The 16004-nt window shown below is 37.9% G+C and overlaps 1 protein-coding gene across 1 annotated transcript in view; it reads right to left on the reverse strand.

Moving 5' to 3' along the window:
- The window catches only part of LOC150085636 (attractin-like protein 1), a 585126-nt gene that overhangs the window by 96604 nt on the left and 472518 nt on the right, over positions 1 to 16004 (reverse strand). Inside the window, exons 24-25 of the mRNA XM_090374629.1 lie at positions 9013 to 10064; positions 5865 to 6075 (exon numbers count right to left, since the gene is read on the reverse strand). Of these exons, the coding sequence (XP_090230755.1) occupies positions 5865 to 6075; positions 9013 to 10064 (1263 nt within the window). The remainder of the gene's footprint in view (positions 1 to 5864; positions 6076 to 9012; positions 10065 to 16004) is intronic.

Consider the following 16004-nt stretch of genomic DNA (forward strand, 5'->3'; position numbering starts at 1 on the left):
TTCAATTAATTCAGCGAGCACAGTTGTGACTGCTGCACAAGTATGGGGGAAATGTCACGACTTAAGTACATTCCACGGAACGCAACCCTTACGTAAGACTGGGAGTTCCTGTACATAAAATCATCAAGGTTTGTCTAGGGATATCAGTCTCAGGTGGCAAAGAGATGGGGCAAACTATTAATAAAAACCTGGCTGCAAGATTAATTGCTACTGTCTCCATGTTGGTGGTAAGCAGCAATTGCTAAAAAGGGGTCTGGCTGCACATGAGGATAGAGTAGGATCATCCCAATTCTATCCTAACCTATCCTTATGAATGACAACAATATTACGGAAGGGTCATCATTCGCCTTAGTTGTCTTCTGCAAGCAAATGCAAATTGACTCGTGCTTTTGAAGAAGGGGGTCCTGATGTCAGTGATATCTTGCTGATATCCATGGCAATTCGAACGTTGGAATTTAGTCCTTATTGGAGCCTAATAGAAAGATCACTTGACTTCCAAAGGCTTTTACTCAATACTGAATTTGTCCTCTTTTTTATGAAAACCCCAAACATGAGAGGTATAAGACCCTATAGTACTTAGTACTGTGCATCCTACATAAAGAAGCAGTGCTGGCCTGTATCATCATGCATCTCCTTAAATTTGACATCAATTTCTTCTTGTGTTATAAGTGACTGTTCCGTGTGTGTTTTGTCCCCCCCCCAGCTTTTCTTCTGCAATATAGGCATGGCAGCTGAATGGAGTTTCGGAAGCTTAATATCATCATCATCATCATCAGCCATTTTCAATCCACTGCAGGATGAAGGCCACTCCAGCAACTTTCCAGTTCCTTCTGTTTTGAGCACTGGCCATCCATTTACTACTCAAAGACTCATGAATTTCATCTATCCATCTCCGCCTTTGTCTTCCAGGTTTTCTTCTAGCTCCTCTTGGGTACCATTCTGTTATTTTCTTAGTCCATCTGTCATCATGTCTTCAAGCTATGTGTCCTGCCCAAGACCATTTTAGTTCTTTAGTTTTGATAAGAATGTCCTTTACTTGAGTTTGCTGCCTAATCCATGTGTTTCTCTTCTTACCTAACAGTCTGATTCCCAATATAATTCGTTCCATTCTTCGCTGTGTAGTTCTTAGCTTCTCTTCCATTCTTTTGGTGAGTGCCCAAGTTTCACTTCCATAAGTCATGGTGGGGAGTATACATTGGTTCATTATTTTACGTTTCAGACAAACTGGGATATTGCTCTTCAGTATGTGACTATATTCCTGAATGCTATCCATCCAAAATTTATTCTTCTCTTGACTTCCAGCCATTTATCATTATTACAGCTAATAACTTGTCCCAGATAAGTATATGACTCCACCTTTTCAATTACTGCTCCTTCAATCATTATTTCCCTTTCTGTGGCATACTTGTTCATCATTACTTTTGTTTTAGCCATATTCATCTTTAGTCAAAATCCTTACTAACTGTGCATAACTGATTAAGATTTTCCTCTAATTCTTTGGGATCGTGGCTTATGACCACAATGTCATCTGCAAATCGTAAATGGTTTAGGTACTCTCCGTTCACATTGACTCCTTTCTGCAACCAGTCTAATCTTCTGAAAGCTTCCTCAAGGGTAGCAGTAAACAGCTTCGGAGATATTGTGTCTCCTTGTCGAACTCCTTTCTCGATTTTAAATTTGCTACTGTCTTTGTCTAGTCTAATAAAGGATGTAGCACTCTCATATATTTTCTTCAAAATCATAATATATGGAGTATCTATGGCCTTGTCTTTCCAGTGCCTGAAACATTGCCTTATGCTGTATGGAGTCAAATGCCTTTTCATAATCCACAAATGCCAGGCATAATGGTGTTTTATATTCATTTGTTTTCTCCATTAGCTGTGATATTACGTGAAGGTGATCCATAGTTGAGAATCCTGTCCTAAAGCCAGCTTGCTCTTTCGGTTGATTCTCATCAAGTATTCTTTCTAATCTGTTAGTAATGACCCTTGTGAACAACTTGTAGATATGGGATAACAAGCTAATTGGTCTATAATTTCCAATTTCTGATTTATCTCCTTTCTTATGCAGCAAAACTATGATTGCATTATTCCACTGCTTAGGCATCACACCTTTTCTAATGCACTTTGTGAAGAGCCTTGCCAGTTTTTGTGTTATGTCTCTTCCTCCCAATTTTAACAACTCTACAGTAACTTCATCTTCCCCCGGGGCTTTCCGATTCTTCATTTTCTTCAATGCATGTTCTACCTCATCAGGAAGAATATCGGGTATGTCGTATGTGTTGCTACTTTGCAATCCATGTTCCCCACTGCTGGTATCATTCCCTCGCTCCTTGTATAATTCTCTATAGTAGTCTTCTGCTATTTGAATTATGCCTTCTCTGCTGTTTGTTTATAAGTACACCATCGCTATTCTTCAGTTTCAGTATCATTTGTCTTTCTGTATTACTGCTCATGGCTGCTGATTTAAATCCTTTGTTTTCCCTTAATGCTTGTTCTACTTTTCTTGTGTTAAATCTTCTTATGTCCTCTCTGTGTCTAATGGCTTTGCATAACTCAGTATACTCAATTTTCTCCCTGTCAGTGTTTTTCTTGCTCTTCCGTTTCAGTATCATTTGTCTTTCTGTATTACTGCTCATGGCTGCTGATTTAAATCCTTTGTTTTCCCTTAATGCTTGTTCTACTTTTCTTGTGTTAAATCTTCTTATGTCCTCTCTGTGTCTAATGGCTTTGCATAACTCAGTATACTCAATTTTCTCCCTGTCAGTGTTTTTCTTGCTCTTCATTTGTCATCTTCGGTTCATCATGACAAGTGTTTCTTGACTAATTTTTGGATTTCTTTGCTGGAAATCTTTGGATTTCTTTTTCCCTATAGGTTTTTTGGGCTTTATCACTTTCAGAAAGTTGTAATATTCCTCGTCGATATCTTGGTCCTGAGCAGTCTGCAGAAGCTCAAACTTGTTCTTAAGTTCCAGTACATACTGCTTTTTCTCCTTTACTGTTATCTCAAAGACCTTTGTATTATTTACTCGAGTCAGTTTTTTCCTTTCCTTTCCTACATCTATATCAAGTGTACATCTTACCATTCTGTGATCACTTCCAACATTTACCTTATTCAGGATGGTGACATCATTCACAATATATCTTCTGTTAGTGAGGATGAAGTCGATTTCATTAGTTGTTAATCCATTTGGACTCTTCCATGTCCACTTTCTGTTCACCCTTTTCTTGAAAAAAGTGTTCATTACTGACAGTCCTTGAGATTCTGCAAATTCCACAAGTCTTTCACCTCTTTTATTTCTTTCACCAATTCCAAAATTTCCTATAGTTCCTCTTTCTGCGCTGCTTTGCCTTTTTCCAACCTTAGCATTGAAGTCCCCCATAATAATAGTGTAGTGGGTTTTCTGCTCATCTAGAAGACTCTCAATTTCAGTGTACATTTCTTCAACCTCTTCATCATCATGGCTTGATGTTGGTGCATAAATCATTATAATCTTTAGCTTGTACCTCTTAGAAATCTTGAATATTAGTCTTGACACCCTTGGTGATGTACTTTTGAATTCCAAAATGTTGTTTTTAAAATCTTTATGGACCAGAAACCCAACTCCACCTTCACTCCTTTCACTGTTTCCATTGGTGTACAGCAGATTTCCACTTGATAAACTTATAAGTGATTCATTTCTTCTTCTTGTTTCAGCCAAACCGATGATATTCCAATTCACATTTTCTAATTCCTTTTCCAGCTCTAATATCCTGTCTTCACCGATGAGTGATCGTACGTTATAACAGGCCAAGTTCAATTTCCGTGCATGGCAGCCTGGTCGTAGCCAGAGATTCTTAGCACCCTCTGCTTCCACTCTGATCCTCTCGCTGCCGTAAGAGGGAGAGTGAAAGCTGCTGGGGACTGAGGGCCATTTGTATTGTTGTGCTCTCACTGCTGGAGGGTTTGGTCTTTTCCTCTTCACGCTGACCAGGCGTCTTGAAGAGAACCACTCTACACATTCGTTGCCACCTAAGTGACGTAACAGGGCTTACCATCGAGAAGGTGTGCATGAGTGGATTTTAGGGAGGCAGGCCAACCGGACTTCTCCTAAATCTTCTGTAATAGAGAGATATTGGATCCATCAGTGTTTTAGGCTGAGTGTCTGATAACATACAGGATACCTGTTCCCCTCTAAGCCCCTTAAGAAGCTTAATAAACAGTGTGAAAAGGGAGTAAAAAACTCCTTTGATAGAATGGCCATTTCGGTTTGTGTTCCAACAGAACATGAAAGCAAACACAAAAGTATCATGGCATGCCATATGTGAGTGTCTGTATTTTTGGCACTTTAAAGTACCTTAAGGGATTTAGTAAGCATGACCTTACTGGGTAATCATATACCTAAATGTAATGGAGTTAGGAGATGATGGTGAGTTGAAAGAAAGGATGAGGTTTCTTGGGAGGGCCCTAGATTCCTATCCCTATGAACAAATATTCATATTACAGCAGTGACTCCTTGTGACTTTAGTTCGAAACAGATTTCTTTTTTCAAACACTTTGGACATACTTCGAGATCACACCATGAGATGAATTTAGTGTCTTTGGGGGGGGGGGGGTCACTACTGTAATTGGAATTTCCCAACCAGAAGTGATTCTAAGAAGGTGCACTGAATTCTTGTTGCATTTTGTTTTTATATTTCTAAAATACTGCCAGGATGTAGACGTTGAACCGATTTTGGGAGGAGATCAAAAAGAAGAGATTCCAAATTACCAAGTCTCTAATAAGAAATATCAGAGCACAAGTACCATTCCTTGAGGCAAAAGAAATTACAGAGAGAATAATGAGGGCAACTTAGATGAATAATGGTTAAAGCAATGATTATGGGATTCTGTGAGAAAACGTAATTGGAGTTCAGAAGATTTCAACTTGAAATGGGCAATGCTGAGATTGGACCCAAAATCACATATAATAATGAAATGGATAAAGCAATTTTTGGGAAGGTTAGATTAAGAACATATCCATCTCCTAGACATATCATGGCCTTGACAATACCTCCTTCATTCAGACCACTCAGTCTCTCTCTCTCCAGGCACCCACTGCCTTTCTCTGCCACACAGAGGGACAGCATTCCTCTGTGTGATGCACCATGCCTTCACACCCACTTACCTTGGTTCACACCCAGTTGATCACTTCCAGTATACTAGGTGCAAAGTTTGTATGTTGGTGGTGTCACACATTGCATACAGGGTTATACCCTGTATGCAATGTGTCAATATGCAGAATATCAACAGTCCTACAACACGAAGGTGAAGGTGGACGAGCTGTTGAATTTCAGCAAACTCCAGGCACAAAATGACTGGAATTTAAGAAAACTCAGCCCACTTGACTCATAAGTGACCTGAATATCAGTTCCATCAGTGTTTTCAACTCTCAGGTAGCAAGACATTACTTTAATACTATCTAGAAGATGTCTGTGACAAGCTTGAGAGACAAGAGGAAGTAACTGGGGCAAAAGGAGACCGGACTTTGGAGATTGGTGGAATTGAAGATCGATTACCTTTTCAAATATAAAATTGACTTCAAGCACTGCTCTATACATACACAAGGCCAAGGAATGATGGGAAATTAAGTCAAGAAATATGTAACTTACCAGAGAGCATTCCAAAGAAAAGGAAGGAAGGGACAAGTCATTATTAGAGGAGGACATGGCAAAGTAATATACAAGTAACTAATAATATTTATATCTGTTAATTATTTGGATAAGTTTCAATTTTTATTTAAAAGATAAATTTTGACTTGGGAGGTGGCAGAGGGCATTACTTTTTTTTTTTTTTTTAGGGGGAAATCCTGGTATTAGCAATACTTCATTTAAATGTTTACTTACCTGGAAAATGTAATAAAAAATTGTAGCAGATCTAATGTTCTATGTTGTGAGAAAGAAATCTGCAGAACAAAAGGGGTACTGAAGTTAAAGACATAAACATAGAATGTTGTGTTGTCTACACCAAAAATATGTTCATCATGTGAGAAACGAAGTTTCAAGTTTCCAATTCCACATTTGTGATTCTCGTGTAATACCCGTTCAGATGTAGATGCTGAAATGAAAGAATTTTTTTTGAACACATATTTTTGAAACTAAAGTAGAAACTTTTTAAAAAAGTTTGTCAAATACACTAGAATAGGTTATAATAGTCAGATAACAACATAACTGGACATAACTGTGACTAATTATATTTAAAATAAGAATGTATATAAAAATCATGTATAAAGAAATATTTATCTATACAATAAACTCCTGTTATAACCCCCCTCACTTTATAATGCTATTCCGCTTTTAGTTTAATGGCCTTTATTGTGATTCCAATCAACTGTGGAGTGTGGGAGGCACATAATGTTTTGGACCAATTCCTTCCAAAATTCCTAAAACAGGGAATTTTAGAAGGAATTGGTCCAAAAAAAAATTTGCTGCACACATAAAGAGGACAATATAATAAAATGAAATATACATTTTATGAGTAAAAATAACATTAAATGTTTGAAATATAATTCAAGCACATAGCTAAATGTCAGTGAAATGATTGAGTAACATGCTTATTAAAATAGGAAAGAATGAATAAATATATCATTATTGAATTTTGATAAAATTTTCCTGTCTTAATTTTCTTGCACACAACAATATAAGAGTATGAAATAAAATAAAAAAATCTGAAAGATTTAATTGCCTAATAGAAACACTCCTTATATAATAACAGGAAAACCATACTTATCATCTATTAGTTTATTAAAAAAAGCTAAGTGTGCAAGGTCTTCTGCTCTGCAGCACCATGATCAATTCATAGTGTGTTACCAATCACACTATGAACACATGAAGTTCTTGTAGACACAAACCATTGCAAGTAAAATTTTATTTTGTTAAAGAGTAACTTGCTTATTTCCATCTTTCCAACCCTGAACTTTGTCTTGGCATTCTGTAGAGGATTTTACCCAATGAATTTCGTTCATAGTTAATGACTTGTCACTGGTCCTGTTACTCCCGGTCAGGAATCTGTCTTTATTTCTTCTCCTACTTTCTTTCAGTTCTTTCAGAATTTCTCATGCTCTGGCTTTCTTAAAAGATGACAGTTATTGTCTGAATTATAAACCTATTTTGTATTTATCAATCAATACTTATACTTAACTTTCTTAAAATTATTCATAATTGTCAGGGAAATGGGAAATACATTGCACAAGAAACATAGATGAAACAGGACTAGGCTATGTTTGCCAGGGGCAAAAGTAGATGACATTGTAGAGCAGATATCTTTTAAGGGCACAAAAGATATTGTTGTATATGTTGGCACTAACGATATTAAGAGTAGGAGATCTGGAGATTTACTTAAAAAGAACAGGGCAATGTTGAAAAAATCGTTGAGTTAGGATTGAATTTGAAATTGTCCACAATTCTGAGACATGACAGGAGGGAGTATCTGTTGAGAGTCTTGTGAATCGGTTCAACCATAAAGAGAATGCTCAGGGCTTGTGGGGTAGAATTTTTTTTCAGTGTAGAATATTTGCTGATGATTCCTCAAATAGGCCTCTGAGGTTGGGTATATTCATATTACGTTTTTAGCGTTTTTTCACCAACCTTTCATGGAGTAAAATAAAATTAAAATAAAATAAAAACAAAACAAATCTTGATAACTATATTTACAATAACCTGTATTTACAAAATTAATATACGTATTACAATATTAAAAGTATTAAAACACAAGATTAAAATGCATTAAAATATACTAAGTTAAAAGCGATAAAATCCCGTAGCTTTCAAAGGCTCCAGCCTTCTTCTTCAGCAGTACTCTCTATTATTCAGTACACCTTTAAATATCAGCAGGGTAATGGTAGGCATCACATGTTTCCATTCTCACATGTTCCGCTCTCTTGCAGTGTGGAACCGGAAGTGGCTCGAACGGAAGTCGTACGGAACCGTTCATCCTTTTTTAGGATAATAGTCTCTAAAAGGGGGTGAATCCGTACACCCCTATCCCTATTAATGTTGGTTGTAGAGCTGATCCGCAAACTCTCGAGCCACTTACGGTCCCAGAACCTATGCGCCCGATCGGTGATAGTGGCATCGTCTGGGGAGATCTGGTGCTGCTTCTCCCAAAAATGTTCGGCCACGGCGGACTTGTCATATTCCGCATTTCTTATTGCTTTTTTGTGTTCCCCCAGACGATCTTTGAGACGACGTTTTGTCTCCCCTACATAACATTCCCCACAATCCGGGCATCTAATATTATATACGACCCCACTAGCATCCTCTTTTTGAATGGGGTCCTTAACTTGAGACACAACTGTGCGCAGTCTTCGTCCCGGAAGCTGCACACAGCGTGTCTGATATTTTCTTAATACTCTAGTTATATAATCCGTCAAGCCCAGATAATAGGGAATGTATGCAGTAGATACTGGTATAAAAGATTCATCTCTCCTCTGATTTTCATTAATAAATTTATCTATAATCCTCTGGGGGTAACCACATTTAGTAAGATCCGCCGTGACACGTTCATACTCTGCTTTCCTATCATCGGAGTTACTGCAATGTGATTTCGCTCTATTAATTAGCATTCTTATGACACTGTTCCTATGATGGCTGGTCAGGGCTGAATTATAATGCGTATATTGCCCTTTACACATCGTTTTTCTAAAGACTTTTGTCTTTAACTGCTGGTCTTCCCTACAGACCAACACATCCAGGAACGGCAGAACTCCTCCATCTTCAACTTCCGATGTAAATTGTATGAATTGGGAGAAGCCATTTAAGATATTCAACACATGATCTTCACTCCCCTTCCGAACAAATGTAAACGTATCATCCACATACCTTTTCCAGGGGCGCATAGGGAGAACACTAGCATTAAATATTCTGGTCTCGAGCTCCTCCATAGCTAGATTTGCTATAATTGCGCTAATGGGGGAGCCCATAGCTGTACCATTAACCTGCTTATATATAATGTTATCAAAAACCATAGTGTTACTTGAGAGGCACAATTCTATACCCTTCCTAATATCTTCTGGATTAAGTTGCGTCCTAGTATTTAGGGTAGTATCCCTCTGTAAAACTATGTTTGCACACCACACTCCATGGTCAATAGGAATACAAGTGAATAACGATTTTACATCAAATGATATCATAATTTCATCCTCTTCTATACGCTGGCTCCTAATAAAGTGCACAAATTCTTTACTATCCTTGATACTATATTCAGAGAGTCCTACTAGTGGAGACAATAGTTTGGCTAGGAAACCCGAAAGTGCATACGTCGGACTACCTATAAATGAGACTATAGGTCTAAGTGGCACGTCTACTTTGTGGATTTTGGGTAAGCCATAAAACCTTGGCATTTGGCTACCTGTAGCATGTAGTGTCCAATATTGTTCTTTAGAAATCTTATTAGATTTAAGCCAACTCTGCAACATTCCGTTCACTTGTCGCTCCAAACTAAGAAGTGGACTCTTCTGGATAACCTTATAGGTTGTCTGATCTTCTAATAAGCTCAACGCTTTATTCTTATATACTTCTTTATTAAGAACCACCGTTGCTTTGCCTTTATCCGCGGGTAAAATTATAATACTATCATCTTGTTTAAGGTTTCTTAGTGCTAGTTTTTGCTTCACATTAAGATTGGAAGGAGCACTCTTAGCTTGACTAAGGATGGCTGCTATTTTCACTAGAGCTTCATTAGCTATATCTACGGGAAGTTTATTTATGGCCCTTTCCACACCCATTGCAATTTCTGCAACGGGTATTCTGGGCGGTACCATGGCAAATTTTGGTCCTAGATTTAGGACCTCCAACTGCTCTTTAGTTAGTTGTTTATTACTCATATTAATTACAAAATCCTTAGTAATATTATCATTATTGCCTCTCACCTTACTTTGTTCTTTAAGCCTGTCAAACTTCCCTATTTGTCTCCGTCTATAGCTATCAGAAATATGCTTTACTTTAGCTGTCACTACACTAATCACACCTGATAGGTGCATCGGTGTCAATATATCCCTTATTCCTTCAAAGCACTGTCTTTTTTCTTTCCTAATATTATGTAAGTCCCTATGTAATTTTCCAATCCATATATTTAAGATCTTCTTATGATACCATCTGGCGACGTTAAATAATCGCTCATCCTCAAAAGGTAGCTTTGTTAGAAAGCATCGCGGTATAAGTTTGTGTGTTTGCACACCGATGTAAGACATCGGTGTGCAAACCGATGTTTTTATTTTATTTTAATTTTATTTTACTCCATGAAAGGTTGGTGAAAAAACGCTAAGAACGTAATATTTGCTGATGATATTGAGGTAGTGATAAGTGGGTCGGAAAACTGCTAGCTTGGGGGTGAGGAAGTAACACAGACTAATAGATTAACCAGAGCCATAGGCAGAGGTGAAGGTGATTCTTGCACTGCTTCTATTGGAAAACGCAGAATCCTGAAAAGCAAGGTGTCGGGGATTTCAGGCCCTGCTGTTGGTCATCAGGGAACAAGTGAATATATCAGCTGTGTTAGGATAACTAAGGGTAAGAACATGTGCATGTATACTAATGTTACAAGCATTGTAAATAAATTTGATGAACTGATTAAGTCATCAAATGTAGGGATCATCATAGTCATCATTGTAGAGATAGTGGAGACATGATGCCACTCAGATATAAGTGATGCTGAATTTGAATATGGGGAGTATAATGGATGCAGGAAGTAGAGATAGAACAGGAGGAATGGAGAGGTTATGCTCTTAGTTATGAAGCATATTAAATCTATGGCAGTGCATCCACTCGATACGGGTGACAAGTGCAATGATGAGCTGGTTTGGTGTGATATAAGCACCAGAAACACAAAATTGAGAGTAGGAGTGTGTTATAGGCCTAATGATTGTGAAGAGTATACCAAACTACTATACAAAGAAATAAATTGGACCAGTAAATCGGAATATCTTATAGTGGGAAATTCTAACTTTCCAGATATTGATTGCAATTTGTAGGTTGGTCGCTCACACTCTAGCAAGACTTTTGTAGTTTTATTCAATGAATGTTTTCTACAACAGCATGCTAGAGAGGCAACAAGAGAAAGCAATACTCTTGATCTAGTTATCAGCAATGATTCTTCATGCAATAATAATCTACAGGTAAGAGACCCACTGAGCGGCAACGATCACAGTGTACTAATGTGGAATTTAATTCATGACATACCTACAGTCAAGGGAAAGGCTTTTGCTTTCTTAAGGCCGACTACAGTGGTCTCACACAGACAGTTTTTAAATTCTATGCAACCGGACCAACTGATGATGTTACCTACAGCATATTCTGAATGGAAAGCATTCAGGTAAGATATCGCGGAAGCCACTAGGCTTTTCATACCAAACCTAAATGGATATCAGATGAACTATTGAGACGTGGTAGAGGAGAAAAGTGCATGGGATGCATATAAATTAGACTGGTTGACAAAAAATTCTTTTTCCCCACGCTGTTAAAATTCAGGGAGATTCTTGTAATTTCACATTGCTAAATTCAAATACGGTACCCATATTGCAATTTTAAGGAAGAAGGGGTTAATGTCAAAAAGTTTCTAGCAAAAAAGCTTTCACATATTTTAAGAAAATGTTACATACAATACTAAATACTGAACAATCGGTCTATTAACCGTATTCTATTTACAAAAATGTTTATCTTATAACAAAATACTTATTTTGTAATTTTTTTCCTTTTATAATTGTCCATTGGTGTCTCCTGTACGAGATTTCAACAGTTGTCTGCCAACATATTTGGACACCATTTTCTCTGGTATCTTTTTTCCACTTGAGAAATATCTTGGTGAAAACTTTCAGTGTTCATCGGAGACATTCCTTAGTTTTCAGGAAAAAAGTGTAAATGGGAATATAGAAAATGAAGCTTTAATGACAGGTCTTGGTTTTCGGTCATTAACCTACAGTGGCAGACAAAAAAACTGCATCACCTTAAAAAAAAGTAACATTTGTAGTGAAACATATAAGATATTGCGTCAGATAACGCTTCTATTACATCAGACAGCAATTTCAAGGTATTGCACCAGCCGTTTTTATAAATACGGTGTTGGAAGGGTATACATGCTCATTAGTATCCTGTTTTGCAGAAGCGTAAGCATGGCTCCATACGTTCAGTTGACATTAAGAAAAAAAAAGTAGCTGTTGCTCTGTCCCAGGAAGGGCTTTCTACGTGTGCTATCACTGATAAAATAGGCTGCCACCAGTCAACAGTATCCCAGGTGCTGAAAATAAAGCGTGAAACCGGTGATGTGAAGAGGACCTGGATCAGGCAGTAAGGGAGTGACTATGCCTTCCGTATCAATATTTGAAATGGCTATGCCTTCATAATCACCATGCTAGTGGTCCTGATCTAAAACTGGACTTTGAGATGGCCTCTGGTGTTGAAACAAGTGCATGAACTACCCAAAGACGGAATGTGGTCTGCATGACTATCGGTCGAAGAAGAAGCCTTTGTTGACCCAACAAATGAGGAAGAAGTGACTTGCTTGGGCTAAAATTTATGGACAAAAGAGCAATGGGACACCATCTTTTCTGATGAATTGAAATTTAACCTGCATGGCTCAGATGGAAAGCTATATGTCAGAAGACGAAAATCGAAGGCATACCATCCTGACTGAATAACACTGCCGGTCAGATGGCCTGGGGATGCATAACAAGCAAAGGGATGGGGCTAATTAAGTTTATTAGTGGAACAGTGAATGCAGAAACCTACACTGCAATCTTGGAGGAGTGCCTGAAACCCGTTATTAGGGATCACCTCACAGATATCCAAAACTACATTTTTCAACAGAACTCAGCACCTTGCCACACAGCAAAATTGGTAAGTTTTATTGTAGATTTAATGATGAGTTTGTATTCTTGTCTCACAAGGCTTAAAACATATTTACACCAATGTTTTCCCTTGTTTTTCTTCCTTAAGGTGCAGTCATACCTCAGAAATGCTGGCATTACAGTGTTGGACTGGCCTGGTAAGAGTCCAGATTTGAACCCTATTGAAAATTGCTGGTACATAATGTTGTCTAAAATTGATCAGAAGAAGCTAACAAGTAAGATTCAGCTGCAGGAGATCATTGTAAGGGTGTGGTACCAAGAAATTGGGCAACCGTATATCCAGAAGTTGATTAACTCTATGTCAGACCACTGCAAGGCTGTAATTGCAGCTCGAGCAGGAATAACAAAATATTGAGGACTTATTTTGCTGATTTACATTACATAATACTATAATGTTAACTTGTCATTTCAGTTTGTATACATAAAAGCAATAAAATGTATGTTTGGTTTTCATGATTGCTATTTGCATGATTTCTCATATTTCCAATCATTATGCATTTTACCCTTTGAGAAGATATTTATGGCAATTAGGTATATCAGGTGGAGTCTTTTTATTGGATTTCATTCACAGAGATATATATCCTATCTAACAAGTGCAATTGACACATTTCTGCAACCCACAATGCAGTGCAAAACACATTATTTGTAAAATTCACAAGTGATGCAGTTTTTTTTTGTCTGCCACTGAAAACTGATGAGAACTTTTTAAGCAAATATCTCAGTTTTTGAACATACAGTTGGACCTCTATATAACAAAATCGATCATTTGCTTGAAAAACTTCGTTGTAGAGAAATATGACCTTTTCAACAATGAAAAATACCATTTTTTTTTTTTATGAAAACCCGAAAAACTAGAGGTATTAGAACCTATAGTACTTAGTACTGCTTAGGTTGGAGGTTGAGAAGACAAAAGAAGATATTTGTTGACACTAGACGAACTTCTGTAGACTGTAATTTTCAGGAAAGACAGCATGGGTTTGTTAAGGGAAAGTCTTGTCTGACAAATTTGATAGGATATTATGATGTGGTTACAAAGGAACTGGATGCAAAAAATAATTTTGATATCATATATTTGGATTTCAGGAAAGCTTTTGACACTGTTGCGAATGGAAGACTATTGTACAAATTGAAGCAGAATGGTATTAAGGGTAAGTTGCTACAATGGATAAAAGGATGGTTGAGTGGGAGAAGGAGGGTGGTAATCAATGGGTGCTGCTCTTCGTGGACTAATGTTAATAGTGGAGTACCACAGGGTTCGGTGTTGGTTCCACTGTTCTTTTGTATATTTATCAATGATATTGATGAAGGTGTATCAGGCTTAGTGTCGAAGTTTGCAGATGATACAAAGGTTGGTAGGGTTGATAATGATAGTAATGGCAGTGTGCTACTGCAACAGGATCTAGAAAATTTGGGCAGATGGGCTAAGAAGTGGCAACTGAAGTTTAACCTTGACAAATGCAAACTACTGCATATGGGTAGAAGTAACTCCAGAGAAATGTACCAACTGTGTGGTAGTAAACTTAAGGTGGTAGAAAATGAAAGACCTGGAAGTAATTGTCCAATCAGATATGAAGTTTTCTGAGCAATGCAGACAGGCTGCCAGGGCAGGTCATGGGGTTTTGTCACTGATATATAGGAATTTTGCTAGCAGGAAAAGGAGGTGATTGTCCCTCTGTATAAGGCAATGGTCAGGCCACGCCTTGAGTACTGCGTACAGGTCTGGAGGCCTCATTTTAGGAAGGATGTAGATTTGCTTGAGCGTATACAGTGAAGAGCAACAAGATTGGTGAGGGGAATGGAGAGATCCTCTTACCAAGAGAAGCTTAAGTTCTGCAAATTGAAGTGGCTGGAGACTAGGCACCTGCGCTGTGATCTGATTGAGGTGTATAAAGCCTTGAATGGGTTGAGCACGCTGAATTCTGATGGGATCCTTCCACTTGTTCAGATTACGAACCTAAGGAGGCATAAATTCAAATTAAGAAAAGACAGATGTAGAACAGATGTGCAGAAGTTTGCCTTTAGCCAGCGGGTGGTTAATTGCTGGAACAAACTTCCATCTGTCGTGGAAGTTGATAGGTTAAATAAATTTAAGGAGGAACTGGACAGGCATTTGGAGGGAATGGCGTGATTTTTTTTTTTTGGCTGATGCTGCATAAGCTCATACACTTGCTTTATTGCATCACAATGCCACTACTACGTATGAAGGAAGTTTGTTCCGGAAAACGGCAGTTGAATGAATAAACGAGGAGATGAAAAGTTGGTTCTGTGAGTTTGAAGTTGGATAGTAAATGGATGTTGGCTAGTGACAGCACGTGTTTGGACTATTTTGAAAAAGAGAGAGAGAGACTATTAGAGAGGAGTCATTAATTAACCAAACTGCCCTCTTTTGAATGGAATCTGGAGAGGTTTTGGGGCACAGCCCCAGATGTGGGAACAATATTCCATGTTAAGGCGGATTTGCGATTTGTACAGAGTGAACAGCTGTTTGGAAGAAAAGTAACACTGAGAGCGAAAGAGAAAACCAAGTTTTTTAGATGCAGAAGAAGCAATATTTGTAATGTGCTTGTGCCAAGAGAGAGATGGGAAGTCAGGGTAATCCGCAAAAGAAATATATCATTTTGCCTAGAAATCGGAGTGTAACCAAAGATAAGCATAGGAGCAAAAGAATTCTTTTTGCGAGATATAAGACAAGACTGAGTTTGAGAAGGATTGAAATCGACCAAGTTGTCTTTGCCACACTGGAGAATTACCTGGAGATCGGCATTTAAGGAATTTCTTTTGTATTCAAGATAGCGGGTATTCGAGAAGTTGAAGCTGATTGAGCAGGGCAAGGTTTTTCAAAAAGGAAAGTGGAATGCAATGTGCTATCATCGGCAAAGCTATGGATAGGATTTACAGTCAATGGAAGAAGGTCATTAATATACAAGAGGAAAAGAGTGGGGGAAAGAACTGAACCCTGGGGGATACCAGCATTAGTGGAGAAGTTAGAAGACAGAGAACCATCTACCATCACCATCAGTAAGCGATCAGAGAGAAAACTGGATAACCAATTACAAAAAACAGGTGGAAAACCATAAGATGGAAGCTTGTTTAGAAGACCTTTATGCCAAACACGATCAAAAGCCTTTGAGATGTCAAGAGTAAT

This window comes from Mastigoproctus giganteus, chromosome 5, assembly GCF_048544385.1.
Source record: "Mastigoproctus giganteus isolate SK-2022 chromosome 5, ASM4854438v1, whole genome shotgun sequence".
Classification (NCBI taxonomy): Eukaryota; Metazoa; Arthropoda; class Arachnida; order Uropygi; family Thelyphonidae; genus Mastigoproctus; species Mastigoproctus giganteus.